Raw genomic sequence first — 18,191 nt, forward strand, 5'->3', positions numbered from 1 at the left:
ACTGAAGCTTGGGATTCTTTGGATGGTTAGTTTGGATTCCTAGGGAACACAATCATACTGTAGATGGCCTAACTAAATTTGGTGTGTATTTGGAGCATTTGTATAGCGACAAGCTTCCTCCTTTGTAACTTGTAGGGGTTCCCCCCTGCTTTGTATATCTCCCCTTGATACCCCCCCCTTTTCTTAATAAATTCTGGTTAAATTTTCTCAAAAAAAAAGTTGTTGAGAGCATTCATGGGTTGAACAGAAATGGCTAGGATGCAAAAGTTGCCTTTCATGTTTCTTCAACTTCTCCTTGGAAAGCAATTCATGAAATCTTCCCTACCTTCCTCAATTCCATTCGGCTTGATGTGGGAAAGGGCAATAAAGTTTATTTATGGGAGGATCTTTGGGTGGGAGAAACCCCACTCAAAGATCATTTTCCTTATCTCTACTTTGTCAAACCTACGTAATTTGGGAACACCTGGTCCAAATGTGGTTAACTGGACTCTAGGTTTCAGAAGGGGCCTCAGGGAAAATGAATGTGACTCTTTAGTTTAGTTGTTGGATCTACTAGGACAAGTTCACTTGGATCCATCCTTGAAAGATTCTAGAATCTGGATAGGCTCTTCAGATGGCCTCTTTTCTTGTTCTTCTTTTTTTAGTGTTCTTGCATTGCCTAGTATCTCAGTTGGGGAATTCTCTGTGAAAGAAATTTGGAGTAAGCCTATCCCCCCCCAAAATTCAAGCTTTCTGTTGGGGAATTTTCCTTGGCAAGGTAAATACTTGTGATATTTAATCCGCGGAAAGGATGGAAATATTTAATGATTTAGGAAAGAGGGAGGCTGATAATGAGAAACTAGAGGACATGAACTCTTTAGTTGTGAATATTCTGGGTGACCCGAGTAGGCTAAATGACTTAGGAAAGGTTAGCGGGTCAGGTTTCAGGGGAAAGTGCTCTAAACCAGGTGGGATTAGAGGACCTTTAGCAACTCACTGGATAATCCCGATGAGTCTTCTCTTAGGTTTGACAATCGACCATCTGAGTTCTTCCACCACAACGATGAGAGTTTGAATGGCTGCCCCAACCCCGTAATGATACAAAATTTGTCCTCTACAGGGGAAAACGAAGCAGAAGTTAGGGATGTTTTGGAAGGGGAAGTCGGAGTGAGTAGTAACGAAAGTAAAGCCAAGGAAGAGGGAGAGAATAGAAAAGGAGATGAGGAGATTGGGATGGAAGGAGCAAAAGAAAAAAGAGGTGTGGACGAAATGTGGGGGAATAGAGGAGGAGAGGAGGACAGAAGTGTTGAAGAGGAGGAAGGAGGGAAGAATGATCTAGGAACAGAGAAAGAAGGAAGTGAAGATGAAGAAGGTAAGATGGAGGGGAGGTAAGAACTTATCAAAGGAAAAAATACAAAACTTTCCCACTAGAGGAGAGTGGGGAATAAGAGCTAGAAGTGGATTCAAGGGAAGAAAATAAGTCTGAACCAGTGATGGATGAGACCCATATGGTAGAAAAGACTGCTAACATCAATGAAGTGGTAAATAGGGGAGTAGAAGTTAGCAGGATGTTGGGTCTGTTTTTTCTAGGAGGGGAGGACTTTGCAGAAGAAGCATTTAGATTTGTGGAGGAAACCTCTGGGAAGAATGAAGGTCCGATAGATTCAGAGTTTTATCCTGATGGCGATAATTCGAAGAAGAAAGAGATGGAAGTGATTACCGGAGGTTGTGGGGATATCATAGAGAAGATTGAAGAAGAGGTCGAGGGGGTGGCTATTGAAGACAGGGTTTAGAAACCAACAGAGAATACCGAAAAAACGGTGGAAAATCTAACAAGCTTGTCAAAAAACCCAAAGGAATAGTCAAAAAATGACAACAAAATGGTTCTCAAAAAGCTGAGAAAGATGCTTGAATTGGTATCCTGGGGTCGGAAGTTTTTGTTTAGATAATTTTGGGCATTGTTGGGCGTTGGGCTGGATCGATATCTTGGTTTTTTGTCTTTTGGTTTTATATGTACTGTTATGGGGAAGGGATTTCATAGTAGGGTCTTATTTGAGTGGCTAGGAATTTCTTCAGCTTCTGTATTTTAGTATTTCAGTCTCCTGTGATTACTATGTCATCAACATAGACAATTAAAGCTGCAATTTTCCCTTCACCTTTTTTCACAAATAAAGTATGACCTGATTAGCATTGTTTGAATCCCATCTGTTGCACTGCTAAATGAAACCTACTAAACCAGGCTCGAGGTGATTGCTTCAACCCATATAAAGATTTTTTTAACTCGCACACCTTCTGGTTACTACCTTTGGCATAGAAACCTGGAGGTTGAGTCATATAAACCTCTTCCTCTAGGTCACCATTTAAGAATGCATTCTTGATATCCAATTGATGAAGTTCCCAATCAAGGTTAGTTGCCAGTGAGAGGAGGATTCTGATTGAATTCATCTTGGCTACTGGAGAAAAGGTCTCTGCATAGTCTACTTCATACACTTGTGTAAACCCTTTGGCCACTAATCTAGCTTTGTATCTTCCTATTGAACTATCAACTCTATGCTTTACTGTGAATACCCACTTGCAACCCACTGGTTCCTTCCCTTCAGGAAGATCCATTAACTCCCAAGTGCCATTTTTGTGTAAGGCATTAATTTCTTCCTTCATTGCATCTGTCCATTCAGGTTTGGATAAAGCTTCTACCACATTCTTAGGAACAAAGACACTGTCAATATAGGAAAGGAATGCACGATATGAAGGTGAAATATGATCATAGAACACAAAGTGAAAGATAGGATGATTAGTATACAAGACCTAACACTCTTTCTCTTAGCAATAGGAACATCAAGATCATTAACAACATGAGGATCAATGTTAAGAGATTCAGGCATATCAATGGGAACAAGTGTACCTGGCTGATGAGATACCTTTGGAGAGCCTGATGATATTGGTTGCATAGTTTTAGGTTCCACGGCTCTTGAACTCTACTGGCTCTTATGGCGGTGAAGAAAGACCTGAAATGGAGAAGGGTCGGGAAGAGGAGGTTGTTGAACCTGAGTGTGTTTCTCCTCAACCATACTCTCCCCCTGAGGAGAAACCGAGAAGAAGGGTTAGCTCTCAAAGAATGATACATCCATAGAGACATAGTACTTGCGTGAAGCAGGATCATAGCAGCGGTAACCCTTTTGAGATAACAAATAACCAAGAAAAACACAAGGAGTGGCATGGGGATCGAGTTTACCGCGAGTAGGAGACAAGTCATGAACGAAGCAATGACACCCAAAGACACGCATTGGAATGGAGGACAACGGAGCTGTAGGAAACATGAGTTGATGTGGGGACTTATACTCTAGTAACCGAGATGGCATACAGTTGATGATATATGCAGCACGCATAACAACATCCATCCAAAAACGTTTTGGAACATTCATATTAAGTAATAAACCGTGAGCTACCTCAAGTAGATGGCGATTTTTCCTTTTAGCAACACCGTTTTGTTGAGGTGTCCTGGCGTAAGATCTTCGATGAAGAGATCCACACGAAGCAAAGAACTCCGTGAGATCACTATGGAAGTACTCCTTTGCATTGTCCGACTGCAAAATGTGAATATCAGTAATTGAGTGAAAACCATTCGTTGAAAGTTTTTCACAAATTTTCTCTAGACCGCATAGGATACACCCAAGTATATCTAGAGTAATCGATCAAAGTAATGAAATATTTATATCTAGTCCCAGTAGGTAGAGAGATAGGGCCCCAAACATCAGAATAAACAATATGAAAATGAAATTTAGATCTTTTATTTCTTAAAGGAAAGGAATTTCTACAATGTTTGCTCAATTGGCATGTATGACACTACAATTTACTAACTAACAAAGACTTAAACAACTAAGGAAACATAAGTTTTAAAGACTCAAACGAAAGGTGACCAAGACGATTATGCCACAAGTAGGCATGACTCTCACTAGAAGAACATAAAGACTTTGTAGCCACAAGACCAGCTTTATTCTCCAACATGTAGAGGCCATCCACCATGCTTCCTCTACCAATAGTCTTCCCCGAGGTCAAATCCTGAAATACACACGAACAAGGAAAGAAGATCATTGAACAATTCAAGGAATGAGTAATACTGCTAATGGAAAGTAAATTGATAGGTAATTTAGGAACATGCAACACATTAAAGAGGGTAAGACCAAGAGGAAGGGAGATGGTTCTTTGACTGGCTATGGTGGAATAAGACCCATCAACCAGTCTCACCTTATCTTTCCTAGAGAGGAGGTTATATGCCTGAAATAAATTTGACTTACCAGTCATGTGGATTGAGGCTCCAGAGTCAATTATCCAAGGGGAATTAGATGTATGAGATGACACATGTAAGGCAGTGGCAGTGTTACCTGATGTAGACGCAAAGGAGGTAGAAGGAGTAGGGCCAGAATCCATCTAGCGAAGTGTCCTACCATATAATTCCAAGTGGTCACGAAAGGAGTTGGTGATCTCTTCCTTGGGGTCAAAACCAGAGTGTCGCTCTTGGGGTACCATGGGACTAGTCTCTTGAGATGCCACATTTGCTGAGTTATATTTCTTCTGACTCAGCTGGGTTGGCTTCTTACTCGAATCAGACTTCTTACTCAATTCTTGAGCCCATTTCGGCTTGCCATGAAGATCCCAACATGTGTCTCTAGTGTGCCTGGACTTTTGATAGTGAGTGCACCAAAATTTGTCTTTGTCATTCACTATCTTCTATGAATCTCCCTTTTAAAAAGAACCTCCAACATTTGAACTTGTACCCCCTTGGACAGTTAGTGCAATCGGTTCCTCTTCTGTACAATTCATCACACTTCTTCTGCTCTCTTCAAACTGAACTAGGGCATAAACATTTTGGGCTGAAGGTAGGTTCTTACTTCCTAAGATTTGTACCCTCATGGATTCATATGTAGGATTCATCCCCAAAAGAAAGCAAATACCCGTTGTTGGTAAACAAGTGATTTGTAGGCCTTTGCATCTTCATCACACTTCCAATTCACATTTTGATAATGATCAAATTCCTTCCAAATTGATGTCAAGTCTGAATAGTACACCAATAGACTCCTCTCCCCTTGCTTGCAAGTGGAGGATTTTGCTTGTAATTGATATATCTTTGCATAGTGTCTCTGTTTTGAATAGGTAGATTTTGCTTGTTCCCATATTTCACAAGCTGTTTCAGCCCACATAAAGGTCTTCCTTACTTGTGGCAGCATGGAAACCAAGAGCCATGACATCACCATGCTATTTTCTTGGCCCCATCTGTCATGTTCAGCACTACCAATCTTTGGTTCCTTGACTTTACCATTAATATACCCAAATTTTCCTCTAGCAGTAATATAAAGTTAATTCCCCTAGACCATTCAAGATAGTTCAGTCCATCAAAGGGGATTACAGCCATGGGGAAACTCATATCCATCTCCCCACTCATTCCATTTTGACCTCCTGAAATTCCTGAAGTTGCAGAATTCTCAGAGGACATGATTCAAACACCTTTCAGACCTTACACACACCTTATGATCCCTCCTATCACCAAACAAACAGTCCTAGAAACACCAAGGATGAAGCCCACATGCACACACTGCAATCTGGACACAATCTGACCACAAACCAGCCTAGATTGTCCAAAAAAGGCAAGATTTTAGGGTGATTCAGAGCTGATCTGACCTAGCAGTCACACACCACCAACTTCCAAACACCCCAAACACATCGACTGCTAGGAGGGGTCATAAACCAGTATGGTTACACCACAAGGGTTAAAAGATCTGGTCATCCACGACCTACAGATCTGAATTCTCAGACATGGGATCACACGATCCATAAAAAAAAAGAGGTCCGAACCTCACAGCTTCTCAGAAAACATTCAGCAGTCTGGAGTCTTCTTCTTGGTACACGACCAAGGAAAAGGAAAAAAACACAAAAAAAAATCTGTACCAGTTGTAGGTCTGCACTTTTCTGATCTCAGTTGAAGAACGCAGCAGGTTGAAGCTTGTTCGATCTGCTCACAGGCCTAGCAGAACCGCTCTGATACCATATTAACAGCCGAACAGAGAAGAGAGGTAGGAGAAGAGGAGGAAGAGAGGAGAGAAGAGAGAAGAGAGGAGAGAAGAGAGAGATTTGGAGTCTGCTACAGTGCCGCTATAGTGTTGGCGGTGCCAGCTTATATTAATATTTATAGGGTGACCATAATTAGAAGGTAAAGGACCCTTATGCCCCTACTTAAGTTACAGCATAAAAAACAAAAGAAAAAACTGCTTTAATTTGTCCAAACGGACCCAAGCTCAGTAGAATACAAACATAGTAAATAAAGTTAACATTCCAACAACTTTCCACACCTTGGCCTTGAGGACGAGTGCTAGCTTGAGGAGGGGGAGATGTTAGAGGCACAAGGGGGCAGGAACTACAAGTATATTTTAGAAGGAGAAGAAGGCCACCTCAGCATAAGGCAGCCAGTGCAAAGACAGCTGGAGTTAACTGAATCAACTTGGAGTTAACTAAATCAAACAAGTTGGCATGTTGTTTTAATCTGTTATAAATCAGTTAAGGCCACCTCAGCATAAGGAATCTAGTGCAAAGACAACTGGAGTTAACTGAATCAAGTTGGAGTTTACTAAATCAAACAAGTTGGCAAGTTGTTATAATTCTGTTGTAAATCAGTTACATTGAAGGCAAGATTGAATATAAATACAGAGTTGTACTTACAATAAGGGGATAATAAAAAAGGTTTGATCTCTTTCCTCTCTTCATTCTCACTTTCCCCTATTCTGGAGGTTATCCTCCCTCGCAGAGGATCTGAGTTGGGCAGCTACCCAACAGAAGAACTGCAAATGGGATAGCAGATTCTCTAGAAAAACAAGGGGTTAAGCAAGTGTTTTTGGCAAACGTGTAATCCATCTTGTATTTTGGGTTGGTTGAATCTTCCCAACCTATTGTACTCATTTAAATTACATAATTAATAAAATTCTGTTTGCTGATAACAAATTATTGTAAAAATTATAGACATGGTGAAAATATTGTGAAATATGGAATAATATTTTATTAAGTGATAAAAGAAACATAGTTAACCTTTTTTTTGATCAGCAATAAAGTAATTTTATTAAATAAATTGTATATGTGAATGGTACAACTTGATGACCAGAATGTCATCCCCAAAATAACCAAGGGTAGTTTTATAATGAAGCCCTATATAGTTGCTGTCTTGTAGTACCTTGTTTAGCAAGGGAGTCAGCTAACCCACTTAAAAAGTTAAGGTTAATGGACAAAATAATACAATATGATGTTGTCCTGTAATTTTTTTTGAGAAAAGGTAAAGTATAATTGTATTAATCAAAAGGTCCTTTGTACAATGAGAAGCTGTACAAAAACGAACCAGAAGGACCTCAAAAAAAGGCCATCCTCAAAAAAGTACAATCACATGCATCTTCTTTAAAACCTCTATGTATAGACAACCAACTTCTAACAAACTCTATAGCCATGTTGATGACCTCAGCTTCAGAGGAGGCTTTGTGATTAAAAATCCTACTGTTCCTTTCAGTCCACACAGACCACAAAATTGCCAAAGTAATAGAGGACCATCCTCAAAATCCTACTGTTGTCCTGTAAATTTTAACAGCCAAAACTACATGATAGAGTGAATTCAAGCAAAATTCAAACTCATAGAAATTGCAAATTATTCTAGTAGACCAACCAAATAATATGTTACACAAAAATTAAGATTTAACTTAATGTTTACAAAAAAATTTTAAGTTGACTCAAAGCGGTAATCATGTCCATTAGGCGGGCAATACTACTACCAGTCTACTACTCCACAGTCCACACATCTGTAACATTGTTGCCAACTTATGTTACATACCATCCCTTGTACTCTACATACGGAAATATGTTGTCATCATCTTATCCCAACTATATGGGGTGGTTACATGAATTTTATTTTGTCATTCTGTTTTGTTCAATTCCATATCTGTTGTTAAATTATGAGCGTTTAAATCGCTCCTTACTACTTTGAAGTTTGAACCATGTTCTTTTTGGTCTACCCTGGCCCTTCTAGTAATATTTCTTGTTCTTAATACTTGCAACTTGGGAATATGTTAATTCTAGTAATATTTCATGTTGGTACCCATGGATATGTAATGAAATTATAACTATAGTATCTTTGGGACATGTTATGTGATTATTAAAATTCCGTCCATGTTCCTTCTCTTTGTATTTTATGTAGATTATTGCTTGTACATCATTGCCATTATTGAAATAAAGACAATCTAACTTCTGATTAAAAAGACAGTCTGAAATATACTTTTTTTTTGGGTGATTGGTTATATTGTTAAATTTATCTGGTGTTGTTTTACTGTTGATACATCACATTTAGCAAATGGAGTTGACATGTTTATTCTATGAACCTATTTTTTCTTTGTGAAGTCATACAAACCCAGGTTCTCTCAAAACTTGTGTTTACGAAGGTGTAAGGAATGCTTCCCCTTCAACTATGTCTATAATGGATTTAAGTGAATTCATCAATGCTGACATTGTCTTAACGACATATGAAGTCTTGAAAGAAGATCTGTCGCATGACTCAGACAGACATGAAGGAGATAGGCGCTCTATGAGATTTCAAAAGAGGTTTGTTCATACACTTGCTGCTGTTTTTTTGATCAGCAAATAAATTTCGTTTATTAATCTGAAATAAGATTACAAGTGTTTTAGCTATTGAGCTGTCCACTTTACAAAGGAATCAAGAACTTTCAAGTACATAGTTCACCTGGTTTCTTTTTCACTGCAACAATTACAGCTTTGCCCAAAATAAGTTTGGTCTATCCGCCCCCTGTTTTGCTAAAGCTTCTGCCAATCCATTTGCTGTCCTTCTTACCCAACCAAAATTTGCATTAACCTTTCTTGCAAGACAATCAATCTCCCTGAAAGCAAATATGCACTTCCAGGGTCTGGATTTTCTTTGCCCAAGAAATCACCAAGAGTGATTTTTTTTATTAGTAACAGAATCAATTCATTAATGAGAAAAGTATAGGTACAAGGCAGGGGAGATAAACTCTCTTAATTCCCCCAAGATTAAAAAATAAAAATTACATGTAAGCCTAGAACAATTGAATTCTTCCCACCCCTTGTTTGGCTAATGCATCTACAAACGAATTAGCACACTTTTACCCATTGAAACCTCACTGTCATGTCTCGGGTCCACCATTTAAAAATTCTCTTCTCATTTAGGTAACTCCACATTCTGCTTTCCTCTTTTTGCAACCAATCTATTACCAGTTTTGAGTCTCCCTCAATAATCACCAAGAGTGAATTTCCTTCAACTTCCAATTCTCTAACTCCTAGTTGCGATTCTAGTTTCAAGCCATGCAGAAGAGCCATAATTTCAGTCTGAACTGAATCTCCAAAGCCTATTGTCCCTAAGAACAGAGCCATTATTACTCCTTGAAAGTTTCTAATAACTCCTCCTATGTATTGGGATGTGCAGCTTCAAGTTGGCCCTTGAATTATCTAGGTCTACCCCTGGGAGGCAACCCCAAGAAAGGAAGTTTTTGGAATCTGGCGGTGGAAAGATTTGAGAAGAGACTTACCATTATCATTCTCTTGGTGGGAGGATAACACTAATTAGGGCTACCTTAGCCAATTTACCTATCTACTTCTTGTCAGTGTTCAAGATGCCAGTAGGGGTGTTTAATGGATTGGAAAAGTTGATGAGAGACTTACTGTGGGAGCCAGGTGAGGAGAAGATGGACCATAGGGTGGGGTGGGAGATGGTGAATAGGAATAAGAAGTCGGGAGGGTTGGGGCTCTGGTACATTAGAAAGAGGAATGTGGCTTTATTGGGGAAATGGTTATGGAGGTTCCCTTTTGAGAAGGAGAAGTTGTGGGCTAGAATAGTGGCTAGCATTCAAGGGATGGACGACAACGGATGAGATCCTGGAATTTTGGCAAGGACTAAATGTGCCTCACTTTGGAAAGCAATCCACGACTTGTTACTAGTTTTCTCCCCTCTAATCAGGTATGATTTAAACTCAAGCAACCTCATAAAATTTTGGGAACAAACTTGGGGGGGGGGGGGAATTCTCCTTTGGAGGATCAGTTTCCATCCCTGTATGCTTTCTCTGATTTGAAAAATGAGCCCATTTCTTCCTTTATTGTTTGTCCCTTCATCTTCAAACGCTGGTTTGGTTGGAATTTGGGTTTGAGAAGGGCTGTTAGAGATATACATCTGAACAACACCTTGTCTCTCCTAGTTATTCTTCAAAATGTTTTCTTGGACTCCACAAAGGAAGACACCAGAATTTGGACCCCCACCCCCTTGGGCTATTTCTCTTGTGCCTCCTTTAAACTCTTAACTTAGCCAACCAACATTGTAGATTTATCCTTTCTTGTTAAAGAGATTTGGTGTAAGCCAATTCCTACTAGGGTTGAGAGTTTTTGTTGGGAAACCTTCTTGGAAAGAATCAATACTTATGATCTGCTTCAAAGAAAGAGACCCAAGACTTGTTTATCTCCTCATAGGTGTTGTTGGTTCAATTGGTTTAGTGTTTATGTTAGTCTTATTTATGTTTTAAGTTCTTAGTTATTGGGCCTAAACTTGTTTTATTCTTTTTTTATGTCTAGGTGTCCCATCACTAATCAGGGGCATTCTAGTCCATTCTTGTAACATTACTTTGTAAACATCTATATAAGATTATAGGGCTGGCTGAAGTGAGTATGCTGCCATTCTCAAATCTCTTTCTTTTTTTCTTCTTCTTCTTCTTCTTCTTATTCAGCTGTTGTTCTCCAGCAAAATTGGTATCAAAGCACTAATTGGTCAGACTGGTTACAACCGCCTCTTTTCTCCACTTCTCTATTCCTTCTTTTTTCCTCTCTCTCCTATCTCGGCCATTGTGAAGAAACTGTAGGGATGACCGTAGAACACAACAAGGTCTGTATCTAGGGTTTCCTTTGGTTGTAGGGTCCAAGGGGAGTTTGTTCTAGAAGCTGATGCCCTACTAGAAACCCTACAGCAAGTAGTAGCCATTCGGCTGCTAAGAGAGATCTGTGTGGAACAGATCTAGGTGGAAGGACTGAGTTAGACAGTCCTAGTACAGATCGTAAGGGTGGTCACAGTCTACGACAACAGAAGTCAAAGCCTAGTCTAGAAGTGTTCAGCACAGTACAGGGGTGGATTGTTCTTGGTTTCAGACCTGTTACGAGGGGTTCTCAGACTAGTAACAGCTTCGGTAAGTCTGAAATCGTGTTCTTTGTTCTGAGTTTTCAATTGTGATCACTGTAAGAGGAAGGGGATGCCTTCAATATCAGGAGAAGTGTCTTCTAGGGATAATAGAACTGGTGGGAGGTCTTCTAATCTGGAAAACCCAAATCTACACAGCTTGCAAATCACCAGTGTATTGTTGGATGAATATAACTTCAGAGAATGGTCTATTTCATCCATGCTCTTCATTACTTCCCGGGAACTTACGGGTTATTTAGATGGACAGAAGTAGGAACCTGAAGTGGGTAGTGTGGAGTATGCAATATGGCGTAAGGAAAATGCTACTGTCATGTCTTGGTTACTTGCTTTGATGACTCCAAGAGTGGCCAGGACTGTTCAACACTTTCCCACTATTGCGAAGATTTGGGAGAAAGTGTCTAAAACTTATGGGCAGAGAAAGAACAATGCAAGAATCTATAGGCTAAACCAAGACATTGCTGCATTGAGACAAGGAGATATGATAGTTGCAACTTATTTTGCAACCCTAGAAGGACTATGGGAAGAACTTGATCATCATCTTATTCTTGGTTGGGAGAATGTAAGAGACAAGGAGAGGCATGATAAACAAATTGAAGAAGGTAGAGCCTTTAAGTTTTTGGCTAGCTTAGACCCAATGTATGAGAGCATAAGGTCTCAAATTTTGGGAAGGGATGAAATGCCAGATTTACACCATGTCTACTATCTAGTAAGGAATGAAGAGGTTAGGAGGAAAGAGATGCAAGTTGACACTCAACTACAACCTGTTGAACATTCAGCCTTGACTTCTTCAAACCAAAAAGGGAGCTAGCACTTGGACAAGAGGCATCTTAAGTGCACTCATTGTGGAGGTGAAAGGCATGTAAAAGAGACTTGTTGGGTTCTTTATCCTCATCTGAAACTAGCTGTGTAAGGAAAGACAAGAAGCCTCAGAGGAATCAAACAACAAGTGGGAACCTTGTTACTAGTCACAGTGGTGAGAGCCTGAAGAACACATCTACAGTTACACCTCCTCCCATGGGACAGACTGCTAATTCCCGCACATCCGGGTTCTTGGATTTCACTGCTGATGAGGTAGAGGTCCTTAGCCGGGCCTTAACCCGTCTAAGGACTAATTCCCTTGCTTCCACCTCTCTTTCCAGATAAGGTATTGTCTCTGCTTATAGTGCAATTAGTTCTATAGAGTCTACTTCTTGGATTATTGATTCCGGTGCAACATACCACATGACACACATATCCTCTTTATTTTCTTCTTATCATTTGATGTCTGGCCAAGATAAGATGAGAGTTGCTGATGGTTCTCTCTCCACCATCTTTGGGAAGGGGAGGGGTTGACCTAAGCAAGGACCTCTCTCTTAAATCCGTTCTACATGTTCCCAATCTTACTTCCAATCTCTTATATGTTTCGAAGCTTACCAAGAATTTAAACTCTTGTATAATTTTCTTTCCTACTCATTGTGTCTTTCAGGACATATTGACGAAGAGAACGATTGGGAGCGGTCATGAGTGTGGAGGTCTCTACTATTTTGATGCAGACATCAGTTCGACCTTACATCATATGCTGCTAGTAGTCAGAATAATGAGGAGTCAATAGCTAGGTTACACTTGTGGCATGCTAGGCTAGGTTATTTACCTTTTTCGTCATTGCAAGGGTTTTTTCCTGAATTATTCAAGGGTATTTCAAGTCAAAGTTTAGTTTGTGAAGTGTGTCAGTTGTTAAAACAATGTATAACTCTTTATCCAATTTCTAGTAATGAAATTCAAGCTCTTTTTGATTTGGTCCATTTTGATGTTTGGGGCCCTTCACTTCTTGTTTCCGTAGATGGCTTTCGTTACTTTATCAGTTTTATTGATCACTATTCTTGATGCACATGGATTTACTTGTTAAAAGGACGTGATGACGTGCCATTGGATAACCATGGCATTTTGTAAAATGATTGAAACTCAATTCAACAAGAAGATTAAGCAATTTCGTTCAGACATTGCTGCTGAATATTTTGAAAGATCCTTGAACCTGTTCATGGAGGATGCGGGCATTCTACACCAGTCATCTTGTGCTAGTACCCTCAACAGAATGGGGTTGCTGAGCGCAAAAATAGACACTTATTGGAGACCGCTCGAGCTTTACTATTTCAGCACAAGGTTCCCATGCACTATTGGTCTCAAGAAGTCCTTACCGCATCATATTTGATAAATCGGATGCTATCCAAGGTGTTGAGTATGAAAATTCCTTTCTCTGTCCTTTGCTCTAATCTTCCAGACTTTCCTCTTCCATCTAGAGTTTTTGGTTGTGTATGTTTTATTCATGTAAAGGATCCAAAGAAGGCCAAGTTGGATCCTAGGGCTACGAAAGGAAGTTTTCTAGAGTACTCTCCTACACATAAGGGTTACAAGTGTTATATCCCGTTACCAAGAAGAAATACGTCACAAAAGATGTGGTATTTTTTGAGTCTCAATCCTATTTTCATTCTTCCCAGGATCCCCTTTAGGGGGAGACTAGTGGGATGGAAGATGATTCTTTTCCCACTTTTTTTGTGCCTCTTTCAGCCTCGAGCCTTCCATCTTCTCCTTCTGATCCTCTTAGTTGTAGCATCCCAGGTGAATCTAGTGAGGCTCCCATTGAACCTGTTACCACTCTTGATGCTACAGATGTAACTGAGGACACTAGTAGGCAACAAAAAGATATAAGGATCACCTACAACAGAAGGAAAAAAGACCCTCCGACTCATGGCAGCAACTAATTGGACTCGGATCAATCTGTCTCAACAACTCTAGGTAATCTTATCACTCATACTTCTGATTTGGATCTCCCTATTGCTCTTCGTAAGTCTACCTGTTCTTGTACTATCCGACACCCCATTGCTGAATATGTTTCTTACTCATGTTTATCTCCTCGTTATTATTCCTTTGTGTCTGCTCTCTCTTCCGTGCATGTCCCTACTAGGTACTCAGAGGCAGTGTCTGATCCAAGATGGAGAGAGGCTATGAATGAAGAAATGAAAGCCTTAATGAAAGCCAGGACTTGGGAATTAGTGGATCTACCAAAAGGGAAGAGCACTGTGAGATGCAAGTGGGTGTTCACTATGAAGCATAGGGAGGACGGGTCCATTGAAAGATACAAGGCTAGACTAGTGGCGAAGGGGTTTACTCAAAAGGAAGGGATTGACTACAAAGAGACCTTTGCTCCAATCGCGAAGCTCAACACAATCCAGGTTCTATTGTCATTAGCTGCAAACTTCTCATGGAAGCTACATTAGTTGGATGTGAAGAATGCTTTCCTAAATGGTGATCTACATGAAGAGGTATTCATGTATCCTCCATCAGGTTATGGTTTTGATGGGAAAGTGTGTAGACTGAGGAAAGCATTATATGGTCTTAAGTAGTCTCCTCGAGCTTGGTTTGAGAAGCTCTGTGAGGCCATGAAGAGAGTGGGAAACACTCAAAGTGGTGCAGATCATACTTTGTTCATAAGAAAACAGGATAGCAGACTTACGGCACTCATTGTCTATGTGGATGATATGGTGATTACAGGAAATGGTCTAGAAGAGATAAAAAGATTGAAGGAGTTCTTGGCATCTGAGTTTGAGATCAAAGACTTGGGCCATCTGAGATACTTCATTGGAATTGAAGTTGCTAGGTCACAAGAGGGCATCTATATATGCCAACAGAAGTACGTCTTTGGTCTTCTAGAGGTGACATGTATGATGGGGAGTAAACCCGCAAATATTCCAATAGAGCAGAATCATTGCCTACAGGAATTAGTAGGAGAGGACTACCTTGATAAAGAGATATATCAAAAACTGGTAGGGAAATTGATATATCTGTCCCTCACTCGACCAGATATTGCTTATGTTGTACATGTTGTCAGCCAGTTCATGCACTCTCCAAAGATTCCTCATATGAGAGTAGCGGAAATTATTCTTAGGTATTTGAAGACTTGTCCAGAAAAAGGAATTCTGTTCAAAAGCACAATAAAATTTAAATTGAAGCGTATACTGCTGCAGATTGGGCTGGTTCTGTTGGAGATAGGAAGTCTACTTCTGGGTATTGCACGTTCGTTGGAGGGAATTTGGTTACATGGCGAAGTAAAAAGCAGAATGTGGTTGCTAGATCAGGTGCAGAGGCTGAATATCGAGCTATGGTTCATGGTGTTGCTGAACTATTGTGTCTTTAGGACCCTTCTTGGTAAGCTCGGGATAAAGGTCGAGTGTCCTCTCAGGCTGTACTGTGACAACAAGGCTGCCATCAACATTGCAAATAACCTAACGCAACCTGATAGGACGAATCATATTGAGATTGACCGACACTTCGTTAGAGAAAGGGTAGTCTCAGGGGAACTCTGCATTTCTTATACTCTTTCCGAGATGCAGATTGTAGATGTGCTAACAAAAGGACTAGCTTCAACGAAATTCTTAGACTTACTTGGCAAGCTAAACATGACTGAAATCCATTCTTAGCTTGAGGGGGAGTGTTGGTTCAATTGGTTTAGTGTTTATGTTAGTCTTATTTATGTTTTAAGTTCTTAGTTATTGGGCCTAAACTTGTTTTATTCTTTTTTTTTTTTATGTCTAGGTGTCCCATCACTAATCAGGGGCATTCTAGTCCATTCTTGTAACATTACTTTGTAAACATCTATATAAGATTATTGGGCCGGCTGAAGTGAGTATGCCACCAGTCTCAAATCTCTTTCTTTTCTTCTTCTTCTTCTTCTTCGGCTGCTGTTCTCCAACAAATAGGTGTATTCTATGTAAAGCCGATGGGGAAGCTGGTTATCACCTGTTGGTTTCTTGCCAGCTTGCCAAAACTGTTTGGGAATGGGCTTTTTCTCTTTTTGGGTGTTGGTGGAATCCCCATTTGAATGTGCAAAGTCTATTTTCTTCTTCTTTCTTCAGGTGGCATTTGAAGAGGGGTAAGACCATGTGGAGGTGCTCAAGAGCTGCTGTATGCTGGACTTTGTGGGAAGAAAGGAATTCAAAAATTTTCTCTGAGAAAGAGAGAAACTTTGAAAGTTTGATAGACTTGATTCACATTAGGGTGGTACAATGATTGAAGTCCTCGGATTTATTTATAGAATTCACAGTGGACGATTTGTTGAGGAAGCGCAAAGAGATTGCTAGTTCTGCCCAGGTGAAAACGGGTCTATGTATGTCTTGGACCCCTCCCCCCACTGGTTTTATAAAGTTGAACTTCGTTGGCAGCAGTAGAGGGAACCCTGGGCATTCAGGCATTGGGGGTGTGTTTAGGGACGAGAATGGGATTTTTTTCAGCCATGTTCTCAGGCCCAACTGGGGCAGGTGACTCTCTCAGGGCTGAGATTTTTGCAGCTTTTGAAGGTGTTCAAAGGGCCAAGGAAATGAACATTAGGAGGCTTGTAATTGAAGGGGACTCGGAGATGGTAGTAGGGTGGCTGAGAGAAGACAAGGCTGGGTTATGGAACTACACCAATGAAAGAAAAAATTCAGATGGTTGGCTAAAGACATGGAAATAAAGTACAGCTGGGTGAAGAGATCTGCTAACTCGTTTGCAAATGGGTTAGCCAAGCAAGGGATGACTAGGGAATCTTTATTCTGGGCTTAGTTTTAATTTTGGTTTTTTCATGTTGGGGGCTCTTGCCTCTGTTGGGGGTGTTAAGAAAGTTTATCTCCCTTCCTTTGTAATTAATTATTCTGTTTGATTAATGAAATTTTTGTTATTGATAAAAAAAACCTCCTATGCCTGTTGTCCCCGGATTGCGAAAGGAGCTGTCATCGAAGTTTAACTTCATCTTATTGACCTCTAATGGTTTCCAATCCATTTCAACTATTTCTTTATGTGTGTCTGTTTGTACCACTTCAATCCACTTCCATAATATGTCATTTGTAGAAACGTCTCTGAAGAGGTTCAATGTTTTTACCCAGTGTGCTGATCTAACTTTTATGGATTTAATCACTTCCTCCTTGGATCTTATCTTTTCATTAAATATCCTATTATTTCTTTCCTCCCAAATAGTCCAGACCGAAGCTTCCCTTACTGTCCTCCACAAACATCTTCCCCTTTTTTCTATTGCCTCAAGAAGTTTGGGTTGAATAAACTGATTACATCTTGTGGGGGAGCCCATTTGCAACCAAAGAGGGAACAGAAAAAATCCCATAAGCAAGACACAAAGGAGCAAGAGATTAATAAATGAGGAAGGGTCTCGCCACAAGCCTTACAAAAGATACATATGAGGAGAGAGGCATTTATTTGGCCTTCTTTTCTGTAGCATGTGATATGTGTAATATGTTAACTTTTCCAAGGAACACTTCCCAACAAGGAGTTTGTACTTTGGGAGGGATTGGTTTGCACCAAATTTCTCTCACTGGTAAATTTACCCCCAAAGATCAAGTGGATGAGTAAGTTGAAGAAGGAAGCATACGAAAAAAGGCCATCTGGGGAAGGAAAACAAACCCTGTCATCCAGAGAGTTCTGGTCCTGAAACACCTTTTCCAAAACTGAAAGTAGTAGGCTAAGTGAATTACACTCATTATCCCTCAATCCCCTTTTGAAGCCAAAGTCTGAGGGTGCCCCAAATCTAGAAACAGGTTCTGCCTTAAGGTTTGATAGAGAAAAGAGATGTTTATCCAAATCAAGCTTGTAGGACCCAAACCTCTGATTGCACCAACCAGGGGACTCCATTGCCCAATTCTAAGCTCTGGAAATTGAACCTGGTTTTGTTCGTTCCTCAAAATATCACTCTCCTCCACCCCACTATTGAACGTGAAGATCAAGAAACCGGCATTCAACTTCCTAACCTGAAACGGCTTTCTTGGATGCCAAACAGCACCACTACATCTGGATCAGAGTTCACAAAATGACATACCGGACTTCTATTCAAGGCCCTAAGTCGATTGCTAATATCCCCTGCTGGATTCATGACTTCCTCCATATTTCAAGGTTATTACTTTATCACAGTGAAGTCAGGAATTTAGGATGACGAAACTGATATCGCCTCTATTCACAATGA

At 40.2% G+C, this 18,191-nt stretch overlaps 1 protein-coding gene across 1 annotated transcript in view; it reads left to right on the plus strand.

The window, feature by feature from the left end:
• LOC148867997 (RING-finger, DEAD-like helicase, PHD and SNF2 domain-containing protein) overlaps positions 1-18,191 on the plus strand; it is a 105,115-nt gene that overhangs the window by 10,249 nt on the left and 76,675 nt on the right. Inside the window, exon 6 of the mRNA XM_088973860.1 lies at positions 8,404-8,604. Coding sequence (XP_088829986.1) covers positions 8,404-8,604 — 201 coding nt within the window. The remainder of the gene's footprint in view (positions 1-8,403; positions 8,605-18,191) is intronic.

Source organism: Nelumbo lutea, chromosome 2, assembly GCF_056320005.1.
Source record: "Nelumbo lutea isolate HS-2025 chromosome 2, American lotus-T2T, whole genome shotgun sequence".
NCBI classification, from domain to species: domain Eukaryota; kingdom Viridiplantae; phylum Streptophyta; class Magnoliopsida; order Proteales; family Nelumbonaceae; genus Nelumbo; species Nelumbo lutea.